The sequence below is a fragment of the Candoia aspera genome, chromosome 3 (genome assembly GCF_035149785.1).
Source record: "Candoia aspera isolate rCanAsp1 chromosome 3, rCanAsp1.hap2, whole genome shotgun sequence".
Lineage (NCBI taxonomy): Eukaryota > Metazoa > Chordata > Lepidosauria > Squamata > Boidae > Candoia > Candoia aspera.
Genome location: NC_086155.1, coordinates 121454077 through 121478153, shown reverse-complemented (window position 1 = coordinate 121478153; position 24077 = coordinate 121454077). Strand labels below are relative to the sequence as shown.

At 40.6% G+C, this 24077-nt stretch overlaps 1 protein-coding gene across 1 annotated transcript in view; it reads left to right on the top strand.

Annotated features, from left to right (window-relative positions):
* The window catches only part of GABBR2 (gamma-aminobutyric acid type B receptor subunit 2), a 364113-nt gene that overhangs the window by 204884 nt on the left and 135152 nt on the right, over window positions 1-24077 (top strand). The window contains exon 8 of the mRNA XM_063298738.1: window positions 5299-5359. Coding sequence (XP_063154808.1) covers window positions 5299-5359 — 61 coding nt within the window. The remainder of the gene's footprint in view (window positions 1-5298; window positions 5360-24077) is intronic.

Sequence of the window (24077 nt, the reverse complement as noted above, 5' to 3'; positions counted from 1 at the left end):
AGTATAGTTGAGCTGGAAAGTGTAACCTTCTCCAGGACAGACTCAGTCTTCACTTCCTGATTTGCCTTTCAGTTAGTCAGGATAATGTTTGCTTTGTTAGGACTCAGCTTCAGTTTCTCTGCCTTTATTCAGTTCATTATTAATACGAGACAATAATTCAGAATTTGAAAAGCTTCTTGGATTTCAGGGGTGTACCCTGAAACACGAGCTAGAGCTGTTATTAAGGCCTGCTTTGTGGCAGTAAAGGCAGCAAATACTAGTATTTCTCTGCCCTTATTGCATCCAGGGATTGCCATTTGGCAGTCAGTTTAGAGTGACCGAGTCCCTCCTGGGAAGGTGAAGCTGGTAGTTCACTTGCAGAACTGCTGTGAGGAACATACATCTGTCAGATAAAATTACTTGGATTTGCTCCAAGGGGGACTCTGGCCTTGGAGGTGACCGAGGCTCATTCTGACTTTGTTATCTGGGATGAGTTTGACCCTGTTAGTCCTGATGAAGTGGATAAGGTTCTTAAAGCAGTAACCTTGGCCACCTGTATATTAGACCCATGTCCCTCCTGGCTAGCTAAGGTTGGTCTTCGCAGTGGTGAATTCTTCCTTGAGGAACGGTAGTCCTGCCAACATTGAAGGAGGCAGTGGTTCACCCTGTCCTCAAGAAACCATCACTGGACCCTGACCTTTTGGAGGGAAGATTGTTGAGATTGTGGTCATGCTCTAACTTCAGAGGACTCTGGAGGAAGCAAATTATCTGGACCCCTTTCAACCAGGTTTCAGACCTGGGTACGGGATGTAAACAGCATAGACTGCATTTGTGGATGACCTCTGGTAGGAGCAGCTTTCAATACTATTCATCATGGTATCCTTCTAGATTGACTCCAGGAGTTGGCAGTACAGTCTTGTGTTGGTTCTCCTCTTTCCTCTGGTTCCAGCCAGTTCCAGTTGGTGTTGATAGGTGGGAGAAGTCTGACCCAAGACCCCTTTTGTGTGGCGCACCTCATATTTGACTCTCAACACATATTTAATATCTACAGGAAGTCCTTGGCTTACGTCCATTCATTCAGTGACCATTCACAGTTACAGGGGCACTGAAAAAATGGACAAATGATTGGTCTTTAAAGTTCCAGCCATTGCAGCACCCCCACAGTCACATGATCATGATCCAGGCACCCAGTTCACAATTACAACATCGCAGGGAGCCGTGGTCACATGATTGCCATTTGCGACCTTCCCTGCCGGCTTCCCACAAGCAAAGTCAATGGAGAAGCCAGCAGGGAAGATCACAAGTCACTCTGGTAAGTCACTCCCGCTTTTTCTCCCACCTGCAGCCCCCCCCCTGCCCATATACAGCCTCTGCAGGCTCTCCCAAGCCCTCCCCCAGACTCCCGCAACTTGCATATGGCCTGTGCTGGGCCTCTCAGACCCTACCCCAGACTCCCCACCCCCTTGCAGTTCCTCCTCAGCCCCGCAGCACCCCTGCGCTCCCCCACACTCCTTACCTGAGACTCCTGCTTCTTCCCACTTAATGACCAGTGAGTCTTGGGGTTAAAATGGCAACCAGGACTGCCCGGGATTGCCATCACTATGCAATGCAGTCATGTGTCATCCCGCTTTACAACCACATTGCTTAGCGATGGCGGCCCCAGTACTACCTGTACATGAAGCTGCTGGGTGAGGTTATCAGACAACACAGGGTGAGCTATCCTCAGTATGCTGATGATACCCAGCTCTGCATCTCTACCCTGGGCTACCAACTGATGCTGTGGGGGAGGGGGTTACTTGGTGTCTGGAGGCTGTGGGGCCCTGGATTCATTTAAGATACCCTGTATGCAGTAAGTTTCTATCTCTAGTTCTGGATGGGGTTGCATTACCCCAAACAGAATTGGTGCACAATTTGGGTGCCTGCCTGGACTCATGGCTCCTGTTCAAGGACCAGGTGGTAGCTGTGGCTAAGAAAACCTTTGCACAACTTCATCTTGTGTGTTAATTGCACTCTTTCCTGGACTGGGAGGCACTGCTTGGTCATTTTCTTTGTGGATTATTGCAATGTCCTCTACATGGAGCTGTCCTTGAAGAACATCTGGAAACTCCAGCTGGTTCAGAATGCAGCAGTGTGGGCAGTTAAGGACATGCCTCAGTACACCCATGTTACCCCTCTGCCCCACAAGTTGCACTGGCTTCTAGTATGTTTTGGGTTCAATTCAAGGGTTGGTTGCCACCTATAAAGCTCTTCGTGGCATGGGGCTGGGTTTTTTGCAAGAGTGCCTCTCCTTGATTGTTTCTACTTGTCCTATCAGATGCAGCAAGAGACTATGATGTGGGTTCCATCAATTAAAGAATGTCACCTTGTGGGACCCAGAAAGCAGGCCCTTCTGTCCCAGCACCTGTCCTTTGGAACACCATGAGATCAGATTGCTTCCAACCCTGCTGGCCTTCAGAAAGCCTTATGACCTGGATCTGATCCTAGGCATGGGGGTCAGGAGTTTGTTGGAGCCAGTGGGACATTCTTAGTTTATTAAAAAAAATTTTACCTTGGCAGTCAGTATAGCTTTTATATGTTGGTTGTTTTTGGTTTTTTATTATTTTTTTTAATTTGTTGTTAGCTGCCTAGAGTTACAATGGTGAGATGGGCGTCCATATAAATCTAATTAGATGATGATGATTATGGTGATGATGATGATGATGATGATGATGATGGTACTTTTTCTATGTTTTTTAAGACTTCCCGGAAAATAAGAAATTAGCAAAGCAGAGAGAGCGCGCATTAGGACTGCTCCCTCTGCTATACTACTCTTCAACTCAGGGGTGGGGAGTTTTAAATATTTTTTTAAAATGGCAAATCCAACCCACAATCTGAAGTGATATAGCTTATTTTATTTCCTTAGGACCCTTACTCCTCTTCATGCATAGATTTGGCTGTTTTAACTTCCTTCATATGGTTATCAACCTACCACCATGCTGTCATGATTAGAATTATTAGAAGCCATTTGGATTTGACACCACCCATTCAAGACATTTGCAGTAAGCTTTGTCATGGAAATCATGGTCATGGAAATAATTATAACATCATAGGGCAAAATACATTTTATTTTTTTCCATTGTCCAATACAATACATATCTTGATTTTCTCCTGGATCTTCCAAAATTCCTATGCAACATATTACTTTTATACCTTTTCAAAATATATGCATTATTACATCAAAGCCCGACTGACTTTACATTAAAGACTGTGCTGCAGTTTCATGGATATGAACAAACGGCAACTTGTGGCTTTGGCTTGCAGAATCCAAATCCCTGGGAATCTCACATGTTGCAGTTCTGTTGTTATCGCTGTTGTTTTTAAAGGGCTGGATTATCTGGGGGACTGCCTCTGTCCATGGTTTATGCCTGGTGAGGACGATCTGGCAAAGTGGGCATGCTCTAGGTTCCCTCAGTTAAACAGTGTCATCTTTGGGAACTCAGGAAGTATGCTTTCTCTGTAGTAGCACCTCCCATCTGGAAGGCCTGAGATCTGGATGACTCTCACCCTGATGATGTTCTGGAAGGCCTTGAAAACCTGGCTATTCTCCCAGGCCTTTGGGTAGGGTGGATAGACACCCCTGTTTAAGATGGTGTGTTGTCTGGATTGCCGTCTTATAAATATTTGTAATTCTATTTTGGATTAATTTTGTTATATTCTTATTTACATGTTTTTATGCTGCTGTTTGCTTTGTGAGCTGCCCAGAGTTGCACAGACATCAGAATTGAATGAATGAATGAAGCAAATTTCTAGATTTATGCTTGGTACAAAGTACTTCAGAGCCAAAACACTGGGCAGATAAGATTTTCAACGTATGATAGTTGGGGATTCATTGCCATGCCTTGTATACTATCCTTCCCTATGAAAAAAAAAGAAGCGAAATAGACAATTCACAGGAAAATAAATCTTGGTGAAGCTGCTCAATTTCTGTATTTTTTACTGGGAAATTATGATTGCCTCATTGCAGCACTTAGCTCAATTTTCATTTTGACCTTCAAACTGGTTCTGGTTCTATTGATTCTATTAAAATGTTATTTTTTGTTAATTGTTGCCTCATGCATTTTGTAGGTTTAGTTTTGTAGTACATATGTACTTTTTATTGTGAGCTGCTAGAATATTAGTACTTAAACTGAGCAGCCTGGATTTACTTCACCTAGTATTATTTCTTGGAATATGTCATATTTCTAGTATATAAAAGCAAAGCAATTAGCAAAACAAAATATTGTATTTGATACTTGTGCAAGGATGAAAATGAGAATTCTATAAATGATAGATTTATGCTAGTGGAATATTGTAACTAGGTATGTGCTGCCTAATATATCTTTTGAGCTCAATCCTTATATGCTTCTTTACATTGGAACCTATGTTTGGGAAAATCATATCACCTGGGTTGACCTAATTCCCTGTGGTGGTGGTTGTTTACAACTCAGAAACAATACTCAATCTCAGTTTACAGATTTAATATGGAGGGTTTACAGCATGGCTCCAGAAAGGCTCACACCAGTTCAGGAAAAAGTGCAATCACACATAACACTTCCATTATGCTCCACTGTCAATCTAGCACTTTACTCAAAACTAGTGTTGTACACAGATATTTTGTTTTATCACTGTGATGATGTCCTAACAGGCAGGAACCACGCTGAGATGAGGAATAGGTCTCTAGGGTTTTATTACTGCTACAGTAGACAGAAAAATCCTACCAAACTGAAGAAGCGTGGGAAAAACCCAGACAGATAAACCCCAAAGGTTAAGGCGGGTCTGATCTGTGTCTCTTTGAATGGCTGCTTAACTCCTCGCTACTACGCATGCGTTTTCCCCCCTGGATAGGGGCCCCCTCCTGCTCACCATCAGTACTCATGACAATTTCCTTGCACTCCTGTAGTCCTACAGGATTCTATCTTCCAATCCTTTATCTACTTTTTGGGAAGGTGGGCATAATGCCAAATTAAACACTGAGCTGCAAACGCCTGCCATTTTGCTTTCTAAGAATGCCTGCGAGGTTTATATGGGCTCAGAGACATTACTGAAGATAAAGGTGATGCTAGAGGCTGATGCATTGTAGTTTAGCATTGTATTATTATTACTGTTAGAATACTTCAAAAAAAATACTGTAAATAGATGGAGAGTCTGGGAACCAAGGACGAGGACCATGGGCATAATGCTCATGAGGACAAGTTGTCTACCCCTACGTTAGATAATTAAACTTATTGTTATTTAAAATAAACTGGAGTTGTGTAAGGGTATCACAAACCTTATTATAAGGTATCTATTTACTTTATTTAGGGTCAAGTTATGTTCAGAAATGGAGAGAGGATGGGGACCATCAAATTCACACAGTTTCAAGGTAGGTGATGGATATTATTTATGCACTGCATCTATATTATTATGACTGCAGATAGTAATTTTAAGATACAGTATAGTTTGCTTTGTTTTATACTTTATGATAATATAAAAGAAACAGGATATATGGCAATAAAATCCAGCAGATTACGTAGTAATAAAGGACTTACCTTTCTTTTAAAAATAAATAGGATCATTTATGCAGAGACTGAATAAATGTTGTTTTTTTTTTAAAAACTGGTATTAAAGAGTAGGAATATGATAGGCTACTTTTATTCCTTCTGAAAAGTGAAATAGAATTTGCAAATTAAAATAGTTGCTCTAGTAGAATTTTTCTCTCCCTCCCCCTTCTTCCTCTTCCTCTTCCTCTTCTTCCTTCTGTCATCATTTAAAACAATAATATGTTTTGAGAGATGAGTATTGATGAAAAATTGAAATAGTACAATGGCTTTGGTTTATTCTAGCAAGAGGATATATTCAGGAGAAGATACACAATTTAAACCTGACACTTTCCAGATGTGCTGGAACTGGAGCTCCAAGACTTCCCAGTGTATTTGGATAGCATTAGGTTGACAAAGGTTGCCTTAAACCATCCTTTCCAGGCTCATTATAGTCACATACAACATGAAATCATGCTTATCATATGCTATATTCCTGTGACATGTTTAGAAGATAGTATATATTGTATAGAACTGCAGATTTTTTTTAAAAAACTGATTAACAACTGATTAGCATTATCAGATAGAAAGCAAGACAGATTAATAAATAAATTGTGAGTATGGAAAGGATTATAACCTCAGTTATCTGTATTGCAACTGAAAAGTCAATTAATTCAATTACATTTGACTATTTCTGTGAGTTAATTATCTATGTCCTTATTGAGCTATTAAAGAATTACTGAATTTACTTAGCATTATTAAGCAAAAGTATATTTAGTGAATTATTTATTTAAAACTAATTGATAAGTTACTTTCCCAACAGCTTCCACAAACGAAAGTTAAAACTATAGTAGTAATTTTGTACTACACCCAGACACACAAAGGATCCTTAGTAAAGATAGTAAGAAGCAAGGCAGAAGGACACATCTGGAATAGGCCCTTGGATTAATTCCAGGTCTACCTGCTGACTGTGTTTCTCTACCTATTGGAATAAAAGAAAGATGAAGATGATCCCTCTGTAACACCAAGTGCCTTATGTGGCCGAATCTATATAGGTATCCACATTCTATAATAACATGATGAATTCCACTGTCTTTAGAGAAGCAGGCTGCAGAGACCTTTCCTGATTTTGCAATCTCAGGTTTCTGCAAGTGTAAGAAGATACAGATTCTACTGAATTATGAATCGGAGCATGAAGCAAGGCTGTATCCCGTGGCCAAAAGTGTCCTGAATATGGGACTCACCTTCCCATTCCTTATTCAAATCATCTGGTCCTATTGTAAAAGGCTATAGGTCATCATAGAAATCCTAACATCCAGGCCACTTGCTATAAAGCAAGCAAGAAATCAAAACAGTTTACAGAGATATTATTCCAAGTCTCAGCTCACAGGAGCAATGGATTTGCTTTTAGGGCGTGCTCAGCTGTTGCATTAATTTATGAGAATGAAAGCAGAATCTGGTCTGCCAAATGATGATAGAGTTCAGACAGAGAGATACATTTTCTTATGTTTCAAGCTTTATATAGGGTTTGAAATGTGTCCAAAAGCAAATTTGCAGCCAGCTTAAAAGCAACAGAAAGACTGCATTTGATTGGTCTTTTACAGTAAGTTAACTGAAGGATAAGGACTAATATGCAAGGTTTGAAGGGCCCTGCTCCAAAGTTCAGCCCTCAAAGCCTCCTCCCCTACTCAGCAGAAAAAGCAGGAACATCTGAAATCATTATTCTCCCTGATCCTACCTCTTTGGAGGCTCACAAGCACAGTCCAGTTTAGCCATCCAGTGGTACCCTTCAAGGAAGGGAATACATAGTGGAAGAACTATTTGCATGTTCTCCAGATGAAACACCTGCAAGCTTGGCTCTGTCAGAGAAGACCTGCTTGAAAGCCATCTTTGTATTCTGAAACAGCCCTCCCTGGGAGCCAAATGATGTCATTGAAGGAGGTTGAATTTTGGCCCCTGTTTTCCATGATGCTTTCCAGCTCACTTAAGGGGAAGTGTGAGACAGATTTCCCAGTTGAGTTAATACCACTTATTGAAGCTTTCTAGTCATCTGAAAGGCTTTCCTCATAAAAATGCATTGGAATAGAGCAAGTATGAAAACTGCAGACTCTTGGTACTAATATCTCTGGTCTCTGAGATCAGAGACATAATGTCCTACAGGCATATATTATAAATAAATAAATACATACATACATACATAAATACATGCATACATGCATACATAAATATTTAGTACATATTTTAACATCCTAGGTGATGGCTAGATTATCTGTTAATCACAATGAAGACTTGTTTGATTGTATATGCCCGTAGATGGACCTGATCAGATACTATCTACCAGTCTTGAATTATTTAGAATGTACACTTGAAATGTTATATGCATATACATTATTCCCCCTAAAGCTATTTCTAAGAGCAAAGAACAGATTCTGACAACATTTAAATTTGGAAACTGGCAAAAGAAAATGATTTCCTTCTATCAACTATTTGGTCCTGTTTTACTTTGCACCTCCTGCTGGTTTTTCATTTTAAGCTGAGGTACTGGTTTTGCATTTAGCTTATATCCTAAGCATGCAGGAGCTGTCTTCACGGTCCTTCATCATTCCTCTGAAACTGTGATCAAATGGCATTATCAGTTGAATGACTGAAATGAATCAAGATGCATTGGAAGATGTCCTTAATAGGAATATTTGTAACTGTGCTGAGGTTTGTCATCACCCTGATGCAGCCCTAGTGTGTCCTACACCTTGTCTTACTTTTTAATAAGCAAGGAATTATAATCACCCCCACCTAGGAAACAATTGAGAGGAACTCCTATGAAATTCCAGAAGAGATTATTCTCAATAATCTGTGCTAGCCTTCTGTTCAGGCCTTTTATCTCAAAACAAAATTTTCTGCACTGTCCTCAGAGCATTATGGAATCCAGGTGTTGTAAAAGTCTCTAAAACAGGCAATTTTAACCGTTCCCATGCCTCAGTAGAATTGGGCAACAAGATTAATTCATAGAGGTGCATTTCTGTTTGGGAAATCTTTTGTGAAATGGAAGAGCTTTGGATTGTAAACAGGCACATTCAGAGCTATCACCTATGGATGATACAACCAGGATAGCTCATGAGTTGTCCTTTTACTGTATATCATGCCTGGTTCAGCTAAAATGGCTGATGAATTATTTTTCTAACAGTATCTTGACAATCTCAGCAACCTGTAAAGCCAATGTCTTGATGTTAAGAAAAGTTAATATAGTGGCTGAAGTGATGGTTTTAAGAAGAAAATTTGCCTGTCTGTTATACCTTACAAGACTGATGTCAGTACTGTATATCTTATCACAGAAAGGAGGAGAGAGATGTAAAGTTCAATGTATTCTTTCATCATTATATATTGTCATAATCCAGTAAAAGTTAAACATGTTTAACATCTCTGAAATAAATTGAGTTAGAAGTTTGTGTACTTCTAACTTTCTATAAATATCAAACTCTGTAAATGCCTTTATTGCACTGATTAGAGAAAGGGGGAAGTTATAACTTATTCTGGATCTGAAAAGCCTTATTTATCAGAGTTCCAGTGAAGAAAAGTACCATCTTTCTGGTAAAGTGAAAGGAGTGTCAGGAGCCAGGTGGCTGATAGGGAAATGCTGCACATTGTTTTGGTCCATTGAAGCTTTGCTGCACGTTGTCTATTTCAAGTGAAAAGAAGCAAGCTGTTAAAGTTGTGTATCATATGTTGAAGTGTAGTGTACAGTTCAGTCTTTGTATATTCTAAATGATCAATTTGAATCATTGTAAATGATTTTTTGAAATACCTTGCATAGTTGTAAATGTTCTGAATTTGTTTAGCTTCTCTAGGAATACATCTACTAGGCTAAAATTCTACGTAAGAAGTACATCTCTTTTTTCCCTGAAACCTTTCACAGTTTCTTTCTCAGATAATTTTTTTTTAAAGCCAGTTTTATTTCTGGGACCACAGCCAACTTGATAGGATATATGAAAATATTATGAATGGGCTTTGATTAGTGCTAGTTAAAACCCAAAAGATTTAGAAGACATCTTCTATGTAATCTGCCTAGAGAAACTGAAAACTATTTCTGTGCACGAAAAATAATTAGGTAGAAAATACTGAGGATTGTTTTACACGTGCATGAACATTCTTTGCGTTGTCTGCAGATTTAACTTTCAGCTTAGTTCATGAACCAATTCTGTTTAAAAAGCATTGTACTGCTGTGATTTGAAAATTAAGTTCGTGGTGTTAATAGGCCCATCTAACATACAGATATTGCTTGATGCCTTGGTTGTGAAAGGGTCTGATCCACCTTTTTAACTGTTTGGTCTTTGTCACTCATGTTTGTAACTCCTAGAAATATATTTCAGGTCAGGAAAAGGACACAACTTTTTTTAAATGCCACTTTTTCTTTTTTGTTTGATACCTCCTCTTTTTTGTAATTTTCTAATTTGCTGCCCATAATAAAAGCCTCCCTAAATGTGCTGTATTTTCCTTTAGTAAGCCAGAAAGTAGGAAGAAGAACCTTTTCATTTTTCCTGAATTCTTCCATTATTATATATTGTCATAATCCAGCGAGAACTAGAAATGTTTACACTCTGTGAAATAAATTGACTTTAATGTACATAATTTTTGTTGGGTTGTAGTAAACTTCCAAATCACTGGCCATAGCTCTACATTGTCCTGTATTTCTAATAGAAATATAGACCGTAAACCAATAGTTAAGTAAAGCCCGCTGAATTCAGTGGGCCTTTAGTTTACATAACTTTCTGTGGATCATATTCTATGTGATTTTTAAACTGTTTCTATTTGTTATTTATTATTTAAATTTATTTCAACAGATGACCCTTTACAACCAATTAAAATAACCACAGTAAATAGAAAGAGTTTAAAAGGTAAATTAAAAAATAGCACATGCTTGGAGTGAGTCAAAAGCATACAACACATCGCCAAAATAAGCTCACCCAACACCCCAGCCCAATGTTCAGGGGAAGACCCTGATCTTCAGCACTTTTTGAAAAGCTGGCAAGGTCAAAGCCATTCTAATCTCGGGAGGTGGGGGGGCGGGGTATGTTGTTCCACAGGGCATTTGCAAGACAGAGAAGACATGCTTCCTGGATCTCATTTGATGGCATTAATAGGAGGGACCTGGAGCATGCCCACCTTGTCAGACCTTGTAAGGAGCAGAGATAATTGGAGATAGACAGTCCCACAAATAACCTGTCAGCCCTACAAGACAGACCAGACTAAGAAGCCAATGCCATGTAGGTCAGGATTACTTTTATTACTGCTATAGTAACAGAATCTTACAGTCTGAATGTGTTCCCCCCCCCCGCCACAATTTATCTTTGTATGAATTAGGGAGGGGCTTGTCTGAGACATTTACTCAAAATGGTTTCTTGGCCCGGGCTCTAACCCTGTGTCAGATCCCCCCGATCAAAGGATTCACAGAACCCCTTATCAGAGCATCTGCCATTGTTTCCTTCTCAATGGGTGTGGACTCTGTGTCGCCAGATGGGAGGGGGCGTGAGGTTGGAGTGTGAAGTGTATTATTATGGCTATGGGAGACATCAAGGACAATGGCTTGAGATACACCAGAAACACCACCTGGATGGGAGGGGGGTGACATAGTTTCATGGGAAAGGGAACCAGTTAACGGAATGTAGTTTTAAATCTAGGTTTAAGTGGGAACTCTCCATTCGCAGCTTTACCTCTGTACCATTCATTTCACTTCATTAAAACAGTTAAAGGAACACAGCCTCCCGACTGTTATTGTGTGAATGCTCGAATGGACAGGTGGTGACGTTAAGCTGCGAATCTCTTTGTGTTCGAAAACTCTTCCTGAGAAAGTAACTCAGCTGAGAGTTAATGAAGCATGCTGAAACACGGGAAATCCCGAGCGAAGCAGCCATCGCCCCTGCCGTCATCGGAGAGGACCATGCTGCACGCCAAGGTGGAAGAAGAAAGAATTGAGTCGGAAGAGAGCTCAGGAAGTGGTGAGAGTGAGTGTGAGACGGAACCCCCACTCAGTACTACGGAGTTTGAAAGCGCGCTCCTCTCACTCAATTTCGTACAAGGTCCTCAGACTCCAAGCGTGATAATAGAAGAACCTGTGATGGGACCTTCACAATCAGGTGCCAAGGAAGAGGAGGGAAGAGCCCCTCCACCCTCCACCACAAGTAAGGGTGCTGAGCCCAGGATCCCGCGGAATGGGGTCAGACCACAACGGGACACCGCAGGAAATGCGGGGATTAGAGGAGAGGATGTCTTCTATGGAAGTGGTGCTGCAACAGGTGTCAAAGACCCTTGAGACCATGGCGTATCCTTTGGCGGAAATTTCGACCCAGCTCTCCAGAGGGGCATCGCCCAACTTGCAAGGAAGGCTCCTCACCTTAACCCTGTCCCGAGACTTCAACTCCTCTGTGAGGCGCTGGCGGAGCAGAGGCCACCAGGAGAGCCAAGGCAAGTGGAGGAGAGCAGCAACCAGCGAGCCACCTGCAGTGACCCCCAAAGAGATACAAGTTAAATTCAATGGCGATCCCTGACAGCTGGTGTTCTTTTTAACTAACATGTCCATCTACATGAAGGAATATGGGTCCTGCTTCTCCACCAAGTACAAAAAGGTGAGTCAGGTAGGCGCGAGGCTTCGCGGAACCACGGTGGAATGGTATGTGCAGCTGAACAGACTGTGAGATTTCATGAGGGCACTGAGGGAGCGGTTCAAAGACCCACTTGATAAGATGAAGGCGAGGGGGGAAAGCATGGCAGAGTATGCCATGGAATTCAAAGCCCTGGCCAGAAAAGTTATGGACTGGTCAGAAACCACCAAGATTGACTACTTCAAAGGGGGCTTGCAGCCGGAGGTCTTAAGGTGGGCACTCTGCCACGGAGAGCCCCGTACCTTAAAGGAGTGGATCTGCCTGGTGGCGGAGGTCGAGAATACCCAGTACCAATTCCACAGACAACTCCGAGCGCAAGCGACGGGGAGAAATACTGGAGCACCGGTGCAGTTCCCCTTTGCCCTGGGAAAGCAATTCTGTGACAAAGAGGATCCAAAAGACCTCACCTGGAAGAAAGGTGGCTGTTTCAAGTGTGGCAAAGACACCCACTGAGCGGCAGAGTGCCCCCGCAGAGAGCCTGATGCCCCCAAGGGGGGAACCAAGCCGACCAAAACCCCACTGACTAAATGCAAGGCAACTGCTGCGACAGCACTGGCACACCGAGACCCAGATGTGAAATCGCTGATGGAGTCGAGCGAGGACTCCGACCAGGAGGAGCAGAAGCCGGCGGAAAATGAATTTCACCTGTTCTAAATCGCTCGCGTGAGCAGGTGAAAATCTCTGGGCGCAACATGCCTACTTCTGAGGAAGAAGACAAAGAAGACCCTCTGCTTGCTTAAACCTGCCCCGGAACGTTCTAAGTGGCACCAGCCTGCAGCAACCCCCCCACCCATCATGGTTGATGGCCATCAACACTTTGAAGTTAAAGACATTCTGGACTCTCATTTTTATCATAAATCTCTCCAGTATTTGATTCAATGGAAACATTTTCCTGATCCTGAGTGGGTTGATGGATGTCATGTTAATGCTCCTATTCTAACAAGAAAATTTCATTCAAAATATCCTTCCAAGCCATCACCCTACTAACCCTGTTCTTGCTTCCCAGCCCTAGTTCATTTGCATTCTTATTGCTTTACATTGTTTTCTCTTTAATCTTCTTGGGGGGGCAGTATGTCAGATCCCCCCCGATCAAAGGATTCACAGAACCACTTATCAGAGCATCTGCCATCGTTTCCTTCTCAATGGGTATAGACTCTGTGTCACCAGATGGGAGGGGCTGTGAGGTTGGAGTGTGAACTGTATTATTATGGCTATGGGAGACATCAAGGACAATGGCTTGAGATACACCAGAAACACCACCTGGATGGGAGGGGGGGGTGACAAAGTTTTGTGGGAACGGGAACCAGTTAAGGGAATGTAGTTTTAAATCTAGGTTTAAGTGGGAACTCTCCATTCACAGCTTTACCTTTGTACCATTCATTTCGCTTCATTAAAACAGTTAAAGGAACACAGCCTTCCGACTGTTATTGTGTGAATGCTCGAATGAACAGGTGCTGACACCCTGCTTATCTAACTGTTGCCTTGGTAGTGGCTCCTCCTCCTGACTTTCAAGGCCATTCCCTATTCCCTCTACATAACCCAGCTGTACGACACACAAGGTTTTATAGGTGACAACCAGGACCTTGAATTGCAGATGGAAGCCCAGTGAGAGCCAGTGCAGCTCACAAAGTAGATGTGTTACATGGGTGTACTGAGGCATTCCCATAACTACCTTCATCACTGTCTTCTGGACCAGCTGTAGCTTCCAAGTGGTCTTCAAGGGCAGTCCCACCTAGAGTGCATTGCAATAATGCAAACGGGTCACAGGAGATGACCAGAGCATAAGTGACAGTGAGTATGGCATCCTGGCCTGCTGAGAGTCCTCTGTGTGTCTCCCATGGAATTCCACCCTCCACTCTCCCAAGTCCCCAGCGTCGAATTACAGGGATTTCAGCCTGTAAGCTGAAAGCCTGGGGCTCTAATGAGCTCAGTTTAAGACATGTACTAGTCTTTCACAGTTTTTCTTTTGAACTATATGACATGATAGTATACTTAATACATACTTCCCTGCAGAGGAAGAACTAGTGGTTAAATGCAAAACAAGTTATCCTTAAGAAAGATTTTCCACCACTATTTGTTTTGTAGAAGAAATCTCCAATCTAAAAAGGACAATCCAGAAGAGACAATAAAAAACTGAAAGAACAATATAAATACAGTGTATAACTACATACATAAAATGGAAATAAGTGTTAATTCATTATATAACTAAAAATCAGTAAAAAAGTAGGTAGTATCTGTTAGCAGATTGCTAGGAAAGCCTTTGGTCCAGGAGAGATCAGAAAAGTCACACACCAGGCATTTCTATAAAAATAATTTTATTTACAGAAAACAAACATATTTAAAGGCTGTTTGCTGAGAGGAGAGATTTCTCTCAGCTGTATATTCTCTGCAAGCCTACACAGAAGGGAAACTGAAACTAAAACAAGTTCAGGCAAGTTCCTCCCTTAGGCAATGCAACCATTAACACGTGAAAAGGGGACAAAAAAATTCAACCTCTTCACTCAGCCAAAATGATTAGTTACCATAGTAACCTTAATCTGTAGTAGAAAACATATTAACACTCCCCTTTTTATACTACAGAATAAGACACAAACCAATTTTCTTTGACAACTCTGTATGTCTTTCCATTCACATTATTTTAACATTATCTCCCCGTTGGTTTAACAGAAAGCTACCATCCTTCTTCCTGTGTATTTCCAAACCTAGGTTATTTGTTACAGTTCCAAGGCTTTTTAATGTGAAATGGCTTTTCATGCAGGCTTCAAAATCAAGCCTTTGTTTTTCTGTTGATGTGAACAGCAGCAAATCATCAACATAAATGCACAGATACATACAGCCTTGTTTGTCTTTCTTCATATATACACATGGATCTGCTTTTCCTTTTTCAAAACCAAAATTCTGCAGTTTTTCATCTAATTTTTGGTTCCAGGATCTAGCAGCTTGTTTTAACTCATAGATTGACTTCTGCAGTTTACAGACTAGATTCTCCCCTTTTTCATAGCCAGGGGGTTGCTGCATGTATAATTTGTGGTCTAAATCACCATAGAGAAATGCAGTTCGAATGTCATAATGATGAACTGACATTCCTTTGAGTGCACAATTTTTAACAGTAATCTAATTGATTCACCTTTAGTAACTGGTGCAAAAGTCTTGTCAAAGTCTAAATCTTTCCTTTGAGTGAACCCTTTTGCAACTAACCTTGCTTTATATTTTTGGATTTTGCCATCAGCATCCATTTTCAGTTTGAAAAACCCACCTACAACCTAGACAGCGTTCATTGGGAGGTAGATTTACCAGTTTCCATGTTTTATTTTCTTTCAAGGATGCTAACTCCTGTTGCATGGCAGAATGCCAATTTTGTGCAATCTCAGGTGGTAAAGCATTCACTTGTTCTAAAGACTCAGGTTCTGTGAGTATGTGAAAAGCCTTTACTGTTTCAGCCTGAAAATGTGATGGAGGAATGCCTTTATTACTCCTCTGAGATCTGCGAGGTAATACAGGGCTTAAATTTTGACTCCTATCACTTTCCTGAGAAGCATCTGTCTCATCAGACAGATCTTCAGTTTGCTTTTCTGGTTTAATGTCCTCATCAGGCAAAAGATCACCATCAGCAAGTCCTTGCTGTTCTCTTGTGGTGGTCAGATCAACTGGAGAGCTAGAATTTACTCTCCCCCAGTTTTGTTCAGCAAAAGAAGAGCTTTTGCTAATTATCAATTTCTCTCCCATTATGAACCTGTAGCTCCTTTGGCTTTGTTCATAGCCAACAAAAATGGCTTTCTTTGTTGTGGGGCCTCCTTTCCTTCTCTGTTGTTTTGGAATATGAACCCATGCAGTGCTACCAAACACTCTAAGATGGTTTACCTTTGGTTTCACACCATAAAACAAATGGAATGGAGTGTCCTGAATCACAGAGTTATACAATCTGTTTTGTACATAACAGGCAGTAGATATTGCCTCTCCCAATACTTAAAAGATAAATGTGAATCTTTAAGCATGCATTCCATCGCATTTTGCAAGGTTCTGCCCTTTCTTTCAGCAACACCATTTTGCTGAGGGGTATAAGGGTTAGAAAGAATTTGTTCTATCCCCTTTTCCGCTAGGAACCTTCTGAATTTGTGAGAAAGGTACTCTCCGCCTCTATCGCATTGGAGTGCAGATACAGGCCTAGGGAATTTTCCATTTGTCCATGTCACAAAACTTTTGAATTTCTCAAATGCCTCATCTTTGTGTTTTAAGATGTAGGTAAATGTGTATCTTGAGAAATCATCAATGATGGTCATTGCGTACCTTGCTTGTCCAAGACTTGGAGCAAAAGGACCAATAATGTCAGAGTGTACAATTTCCAAAGGTCTAGTTGTAACTCTGTCACTGTGCTTACTCACAGGAGCTTTTAGTGTTTTGCATTCTTTGCAAACTACACAATCTAAGAATTTGTCACAGGGTTTTATCTTTAGGTCACCACACAGCTGTAGTATTTGTGCTATATACTTGAAATTAGCATGACCAAATCTCCTGTGCATCAGGTGTACACATTGGTCATGATATGGCGTGTTGCCAACTGCAGCCTTGCAGCTTGGCTTCCTTGCATTTTGCACAATGTACAAGGAGTCTTTTAATATACCAGTAGCACACAATTTCCCATTTTTACGTATCTCACAACCATTTTTCTTAAATGTTATGACATAGCCTGTTGCAGCCAATTGTGCCACAGATAAAAGGTTTGATTGTAAATTTGGCACATACAACACACCTTTTACAGTTTCTCCTAAGCAGGATAAATACAAGTCACCTTGTCCCATAATTTTGGTCACAGACCCATCAGCCAAAGATACACTTTGTCTTTCAGTTTTAGACAGTGACACAAAAGAGCTTTTACAGTTACATAAATGACAATTGGCCCCAGAATCTAACACCCATACATCAGAATTACCCTTCTCAGCAACCTGTGCAATTTGGGTTGTCTGAAGAGCCTTCTTCTGTGTTGCCCTTGTGTTCTTCTTCTCTGTCTTTCTACTCTTGGGTCTCAAGGCACAGTCTTTCTGCAAATGTCCAGCTGAACCACAAGTGAAGCATCGCTGGCTGGCTAGCGCTGTGGCCTCAGCTTCCTTTCCCTTCTTTTCCCTTGTTTTCTGGTACTGCAGCTTTCCAGAAGAGATGGGGGGGATCTTTCCTCTCTTTTCTCCAATTCAGCGAGTAAGCGCTGTGTAACATACGATGGGGTGAGGTCTGGTTCAGGCATAGCCTCCAGGGTACAAATCAGCGTGTCCCACGTTTCATTCAGTGAGGACAGGAGGATATAGGATTTTGTGAGAGGTGTAAATTCCATTCCTCTTTCCTGCAACTCAACAAACAGCTGCTGAATATAATGCAGGTGCTCAGGAAGGCTGTCTCCTTCTGCAAGGTAGGCTTTGTACAGCTTTTTTGTCAGGGTAACTTTACTCCCTGCTGTTGCCTTTACATACAAGTCTCTCAAAGCGTCCCAGAGTTGCTTTGCAGACTGCATACCTCGCACATGGACTAGCTGATTGTCCTCAACTCCCAGGATAATGGTGGCTCTAGCCTGCTCATCCTGTCTAAGCCATTCAGCACTGGGATTGCGGGGGGGTTGCTCACCAATTGGCAGCCAAAGATTCTCTCTGCGAAGATACATCTCCATCTTCAGGGCCCAATTCAAATAGTTGGTCTCTGATAGGCGCTCCAGAGGCATCGCTGAGGGCTGGGAGGTAGCCATGGCTTCTTCCTTCTTTTGCAAGTCACCTCAGCTGGCTTCTTTGTCCTGTAGACTGGCAGTTGCTGGAAAATCTCCAGGTGGCTCCAAAGAAAATCTTCACAGGTCTTTGCTACCTGCCTTTAAATTGTGCATGAGGTGTGGAGCTGATCTCTCTATTCTCTCTGGGTTTTACTGGGCTGCTTACTGGGTTTACTGGGCTGCTTACTGGGCCCATAACCTGTTAGCAGATTGCTAGGAAAGCCTTTGGCCCAGGAGAGATCAGAAAAGTCACACACCAGGCATTTCTATAAAAATAATTTTATTTACAGAAAACAAACATATTTAAAGGCTGTTTGCTGAGAGGAGAGATTTCTCTCAGCTGCATATTCTCTGCAAGCCTACGCAGAAGGGAAACTAAAGCTAAAACAAATTCAGGCAAGTTCTTCCCCTTAGGCAATGCAACCATTAACACGTGAAAAGGGGACAATTAAATTCAACCTCTTCACCGGGCCAAAATGATTAGTTACCATAGTAACCTTAATCTGTAGTAGAAAACATATTAACAGTATCATTGCTGATAAATTATTGCTATGTTACCATTTGTAATGAATCCTATCAAGTTGCTGTGATAAAAAAAAACTCAAATTAAAATATAAATTCAAAGACAAATGCTTAAACAGCTGGAAAGGCAATTTTTTATTAATGAAATTAGATATACTGTAGTTTGTAAAATAGATTTGCTAGCTCATACGTGAAAAAAATGGCTCATTCCATAACACTTAATAACAAGGCTGTACAGGACTTGAAAAATGATTCAGAAGTACTTCAGGTCTTACAGCACACCTCTTGGCTATTCATTAAAGCAACCCATCTTTTTCAGATTTGTGCATGAGCCTGGAAAAAGATGCGACTGCTTTATTTCTTTATTTTTCAGATTTTTGCCTGCATCCTCCTGGCAACTTTGAATCATAATTATCTATATTAAGTTAAATAGACTTACCAATAACAAACAATTAAGCCAATCATAACACAAATAAGAACAGCCATTGGTACAAACATAAATGAGCTTCAAAACAGGAATGCTAGCTTATAAAAGTAAGTTTTTAGATTACATTTAAAGGTAATCAAAGATGGTGAAGTCTGTGAGGCAATTTGGAAAGAAACTCCACAACATTGGGGTTACTGCAGAGAAAGCTCTGGGCCTAGTTAATTCCCAGCAGGCTTTCCTTACTAGTAGCACCCACAAACTTTCTACTTGTTAAAGCAACCACATTTTTTTAAAATCTCACATAGAAGCCTGAAGAAAGGCTGCTTTAATAAATAATAAAGATGTGCTGAGTTTGTGTTTGTTTAAAGTCTGAAACACTTTAAAATCATTTTAGAAGCATGCACAGCTCTGTGTGGTGATTTCTTCCTCTTGTCCTACCCACCCATCAGAGTTGCTACTGAAGCTGTTGCAGATGCACTTAACTGATGATAATGCAAGCCTATGTTGCCTATCCAGCTGTATTCCAAATTTGTGGTTAATTGATTGATTGGATTTATATCCTGCCTTTTCAAAGCAACATGCATAGTTCTCATTCCTCCTATTTGTTCCCACAACAGCAACCCTGTGAGGTGGGATGGGCAGAGGGCAACCTACTGGCCCAAAGTCATCCAGTGAGCTTCTGTGACCGAGGGTGGACAAGAATCTGGGTCTCCTTACTCTCTGTCCAACACCGCTGTACCACATTGGCATACTTCTAAAAATAATCCTATACATGTATAATCAGAAGGGCCATAGTGAATTTAAAGAGGTTAGCAGTTTAGTTTGCTAATTTTATTTCCTATTGTATGTGTGGTGTTTTCTTTTTTTATTAATACAGCACTGAGCATTTGAGCAGTAATCCAAAATTAAGGCTTATGTTGTTTCTCATTATAAAAAAATACAAACTCACTATGCAGAGCTGTGGGTGGGTGAAGCTTTTCCTGTCATTTTTTAGCTGTTCAAAAGGTCAGCATAAAAAAATGTTCTAATACAAAGCAGTTCTTGTCTGACTTTGCTAATGTGACATTTGGAGCAAGGTTGTGTCAGTGTGATGTGACAGCAGGCTAACATTGCCTGGCATTAACAAATAGCATTAGGTCTAGCTAGGAGAAGAAAACCATTCACAACCCAATAAATCCTACAGCTTCTCATCCAAATGTTGAGGAGAAAAATCTTAGCTAAATATAGCATCTTAAATGTTAACACCCCAAGCACAGTCCAACTGATGTTAGATTCTCACTTTAGTGGGTCAAATCTGATCTCTCAGATAGCTCCACAGTATTTGAGAGATCATTTTATCGAATGTTCAGTTTGCCAAGTGACAAGGAGATTGCTTAGAATATTAACTGTATAAGTAGTTCAATTTAAAGTTCAATTTAAACCTCCCAGAGTCCTTCCTTCAGGGGGAGACGGGCGGTGATAAAAATTTAATAAATAAATAAATAAATTGCTAGTTATCACCTACAAAGCCTTACATGGCACAGGACCTAGTTATTTGAATGTCTGCCTGTCTCCTGTTTTTTTTTTTTTTTTTGCCCATCCTGTAAAGTCAGACAGAATCTGCATCTTCTTGGTCCTGTTCATTAAGCAATGTCATCTGATGTAGGCTGACCATATTTCCTTGAGACAAAAACGGGACATTGGGATGGCAAAACGGGACATGGTTAAACTTATGTAATATTCCGTATTCACGAAAAAGACAATAAAAAAGGTTATCGACAGTAAGCTGGGAAGGTGCAGGAGGGGGAGGTGCGGCAATGGTTGGGTCCGGAGAGGCTGGTGCAGGGGTGCTGCTGGGTGGAGAGGTTGAAGGAGGGCTGAGGGCAGTGGCAAGCTGGGACAGGAGGACAGGAATGGAGGAGGACTCCCTTTGTGAGAGGTTCTTGTCTGTTCCACTGAGATGACCATCTTCCCATTCTGTTGTTCTGTTTCTTTGGTTTTCAATTATTATGCTGCCCAGCATCAACAAGAAATGATGATTTAGGAATTTCACATTTAGGAATGTGAAAAATCAGTGTAGGACTAAAGCAGTTAGACTTGATAACAGACTCTGATCCACCATCCATGCCTGCAATCGTTCAAGATTATTATTATTTTTTTAAGTATTAATTTTTAGGCACATGTCGTTTTCAAGGTGATTTATCTTACTTTGAAAATGCACCATTAAGGAAATGAGGTTTTTATACATTTTAGAATATGTATATATTTCAACAAAGCATTTTCAAGGTGATACACAGAAAAATAAGGCAACCATTAAAAAGCTTCTTAATTCTAAGATTTTTGTTATAGTTTCATCAGTACTGCTTGAAAAAAAGGGCATTCTGTAAGTTTTGATCAGGCAAATGAGATCAGCTACTATGAGCTGTCAGAATTCATAATAATCATCCACTGCTGGATACGTGGAGAAGGGATATGAAGAAAAAAGTTTTCCTCCCCCCCCCTTTTTTTTGGTACACGGAACACAGACATATAGAGATATATTACTGGGGATCAGGTTTGACAAATACAAGGTGGTATCCAAAGAGCTATCAGTGTTGGTATCAAATTTTACTTACCCTTTCTTGATATTTTGAATGAAATAAACTTTAAAGCATCTATAGTGCTGAATGAAAAAGAACCGCTGGGTACTCTGTCAATTGATATGGCTAGAATTTTTCCATCTTCCACAAGTGTGGGTATCTGAAGTGATAATTGTTTCCAGAAATTATGGTAACATTTCAGGCTGCATAAATAGTTAATGAGGAAAGTAATTATAGCTGGGATCCTCATAACACTGAATGTTTCATTCTCTGCTGTAAAGGAGGGACTTCTCTTTTTGAGTTTACTCAGCATAAACCTCTAGCTGGAGCAAAGCCATGACTGAAGTGTGCTGTCAGACTAAATATATCTATGGAATGGGCTTTAGGGTTTTAACCCAAAGCGAAATTCTTCCCTAAATGCATGTTGTCAGTCTGAAAAATCTATTTCTTGCCTTCTTTAGCTCTCCTGTACAAGTCAGCACTATATTGGATATGTCTACTGTCTTTTAATACATCATATGGTGTATTAAAATCCAGAACTATAGACTGGATAAATAGTTGGTCTTCACTATCCACATCCGGCACAGCTAATGGCCTATTGCTATCCCCAAAGTCTGCTCGATTAGCACTTGCTCCTTTTCTGAAGAAATACATATACTGTAAGAAAGCGTATGCTGCATTTCCTGCTTTGCAACAGAATCCAAATAAAGCAGGTTAACCAATTCAAATATCTTGGGTCTCTGGTGGAAAAACAGAAAACAGCATCAAAACCAGAAGTAAACTGAAGGATTGGCCAGGCTGCTTCTGTCTTTGGATTACTAAACTGGTGTCTGTGGAAGAAACAAATGTGCAAATCTTCCAGGCCCTAGTCCTGCCAGTCTTCTTGTATGGATCTGAGGCATGGACACTGTTAAAAGCAGACCAAAATAAATTTGATGTTTTCCTAATGTGGTGTCTACAGCACATACTGGCATGGCTGTCTTAAGAATGATAACATCATACTGAGATGCAGTGAACAACCTACAGTTATAGATGAAATACAAGAGTGCAGAGTCAGATGGCTTGGACATATACGTAGGAAGAATGGCAGAACATTGCATCCTTCCAGGCTACTGTGAAGAAAGTGGTCTGCACTGTGGAAGGTCCAGCAAACAGCATCAAAGAATATGTGGGCAAAGCAAGTTGAAGATGATCTGAAAACCTGAGCTCCATTTGAATGATGTGAAACAAGCAGTCCTCAATCAGAAAACATGGAAACCCATTATTGGAAATTTGTGTATGATGACAGTGCACTGGTTCTGGAGGAGGAGGAGGACGAGATTGGTGTTGACGTTCTAAATTACATAAACAAGATAATCCCAGGAAACTATTAAATGTGCTTGTTTTGAGACTGACTTTAAGGAGCCCCATACATGTTCTTAAATAGCAACAAGGCTATAAGGCTATCCTTGCAGGCTGATTATATGAACTTTTGCCATTGTGACTTATTTGGTCAATTATTACCTCCTGGTAAGGTCCCTGGTCATTCCTTCAGGCTGCTGCCTTTACTCTGCAGTCTCAGAGTATCTCAAGGGATATGGTTTCAGGTATCTGGCTTTGTTTGCTCATCACAGAGCCCTCTTATGAAACACTCCATTTTGAAGACTAGAGTTTAGGGGAGAACAAGAAATTGACTTTTGACTATAAATATATATTATGGAAACATGCTGAAAAATATAGTTCTAATCAGTTAAATATAACTGCTGGAACATAATTCCACGTAAGAATCTTGGCCTACAAAATACTGAGATCATATTCATAGATCTTAGATTAATCATTTATTTATACATTATTTTAGATTCAGTTATTTTCAGTTAGGGAGATTAGAAGAGATGGACTTAACCTCTAATTCTCTTGATTTATTTTTTGATAGAAGTTATGCTGGGTCTTGCCAAGCAATGCATTTTTTTCTAAATACTCTCCAGTCAGCTGCTTAAAAATCAATAGTTTTGTGCACTATTGACATCAAACTTACCAATCTGTAGTTAGCTGGGTCTATTTTCCCCCTTTTTGGAAAAGAACATTTGCTGGTCTCTAGGCCTCCAGCACTGTAGCTCCATAATTTCTCAAATATTGAAGAAAGGGGCTCTGAGTTGACATCCTCAAGCTTCTTCAAGACTCTTAGATGTAAATGGCTTGAGTTCTGGAGATTTAATTCATTTACAGTAGCAAGGTCCTTCCTAACCATCTATTTCCTCTCTCCTTCTGCTTAAGTCCATTTGATCAGTTCTCCTTTGGGGAGAAGTCCAAAGCAAAGTATGAGTCTATAAGCTCATATATTATGATCCTACCATTGTCTTTTTGCAGTGGGCCCACCCCTTCCTTTTTTCTTTCTTCTACTAATGACATAGCAAAAAAGCCCTTTTTGTTGCTTTTAGCTTCCCTTACAAGTTGAAATTTCTTTTGTGCTTTAGCCTTTCCAACCTTCTTTCTGCAGATATTAGCTTGCTTGCTGATTGCACCCATCTTATTTCTTAAGCATGTCTCTTAACTCTTAGCTCAGTCAAAATCTCACTATGAATCCTCAATGGTTTCTTAGGCTGCCCTCCTTTTTTTCCCCTCAATCAGTATATTTCTAGTATCTTATTTTTGAGACATTTCCAAGCTTCTTACGCT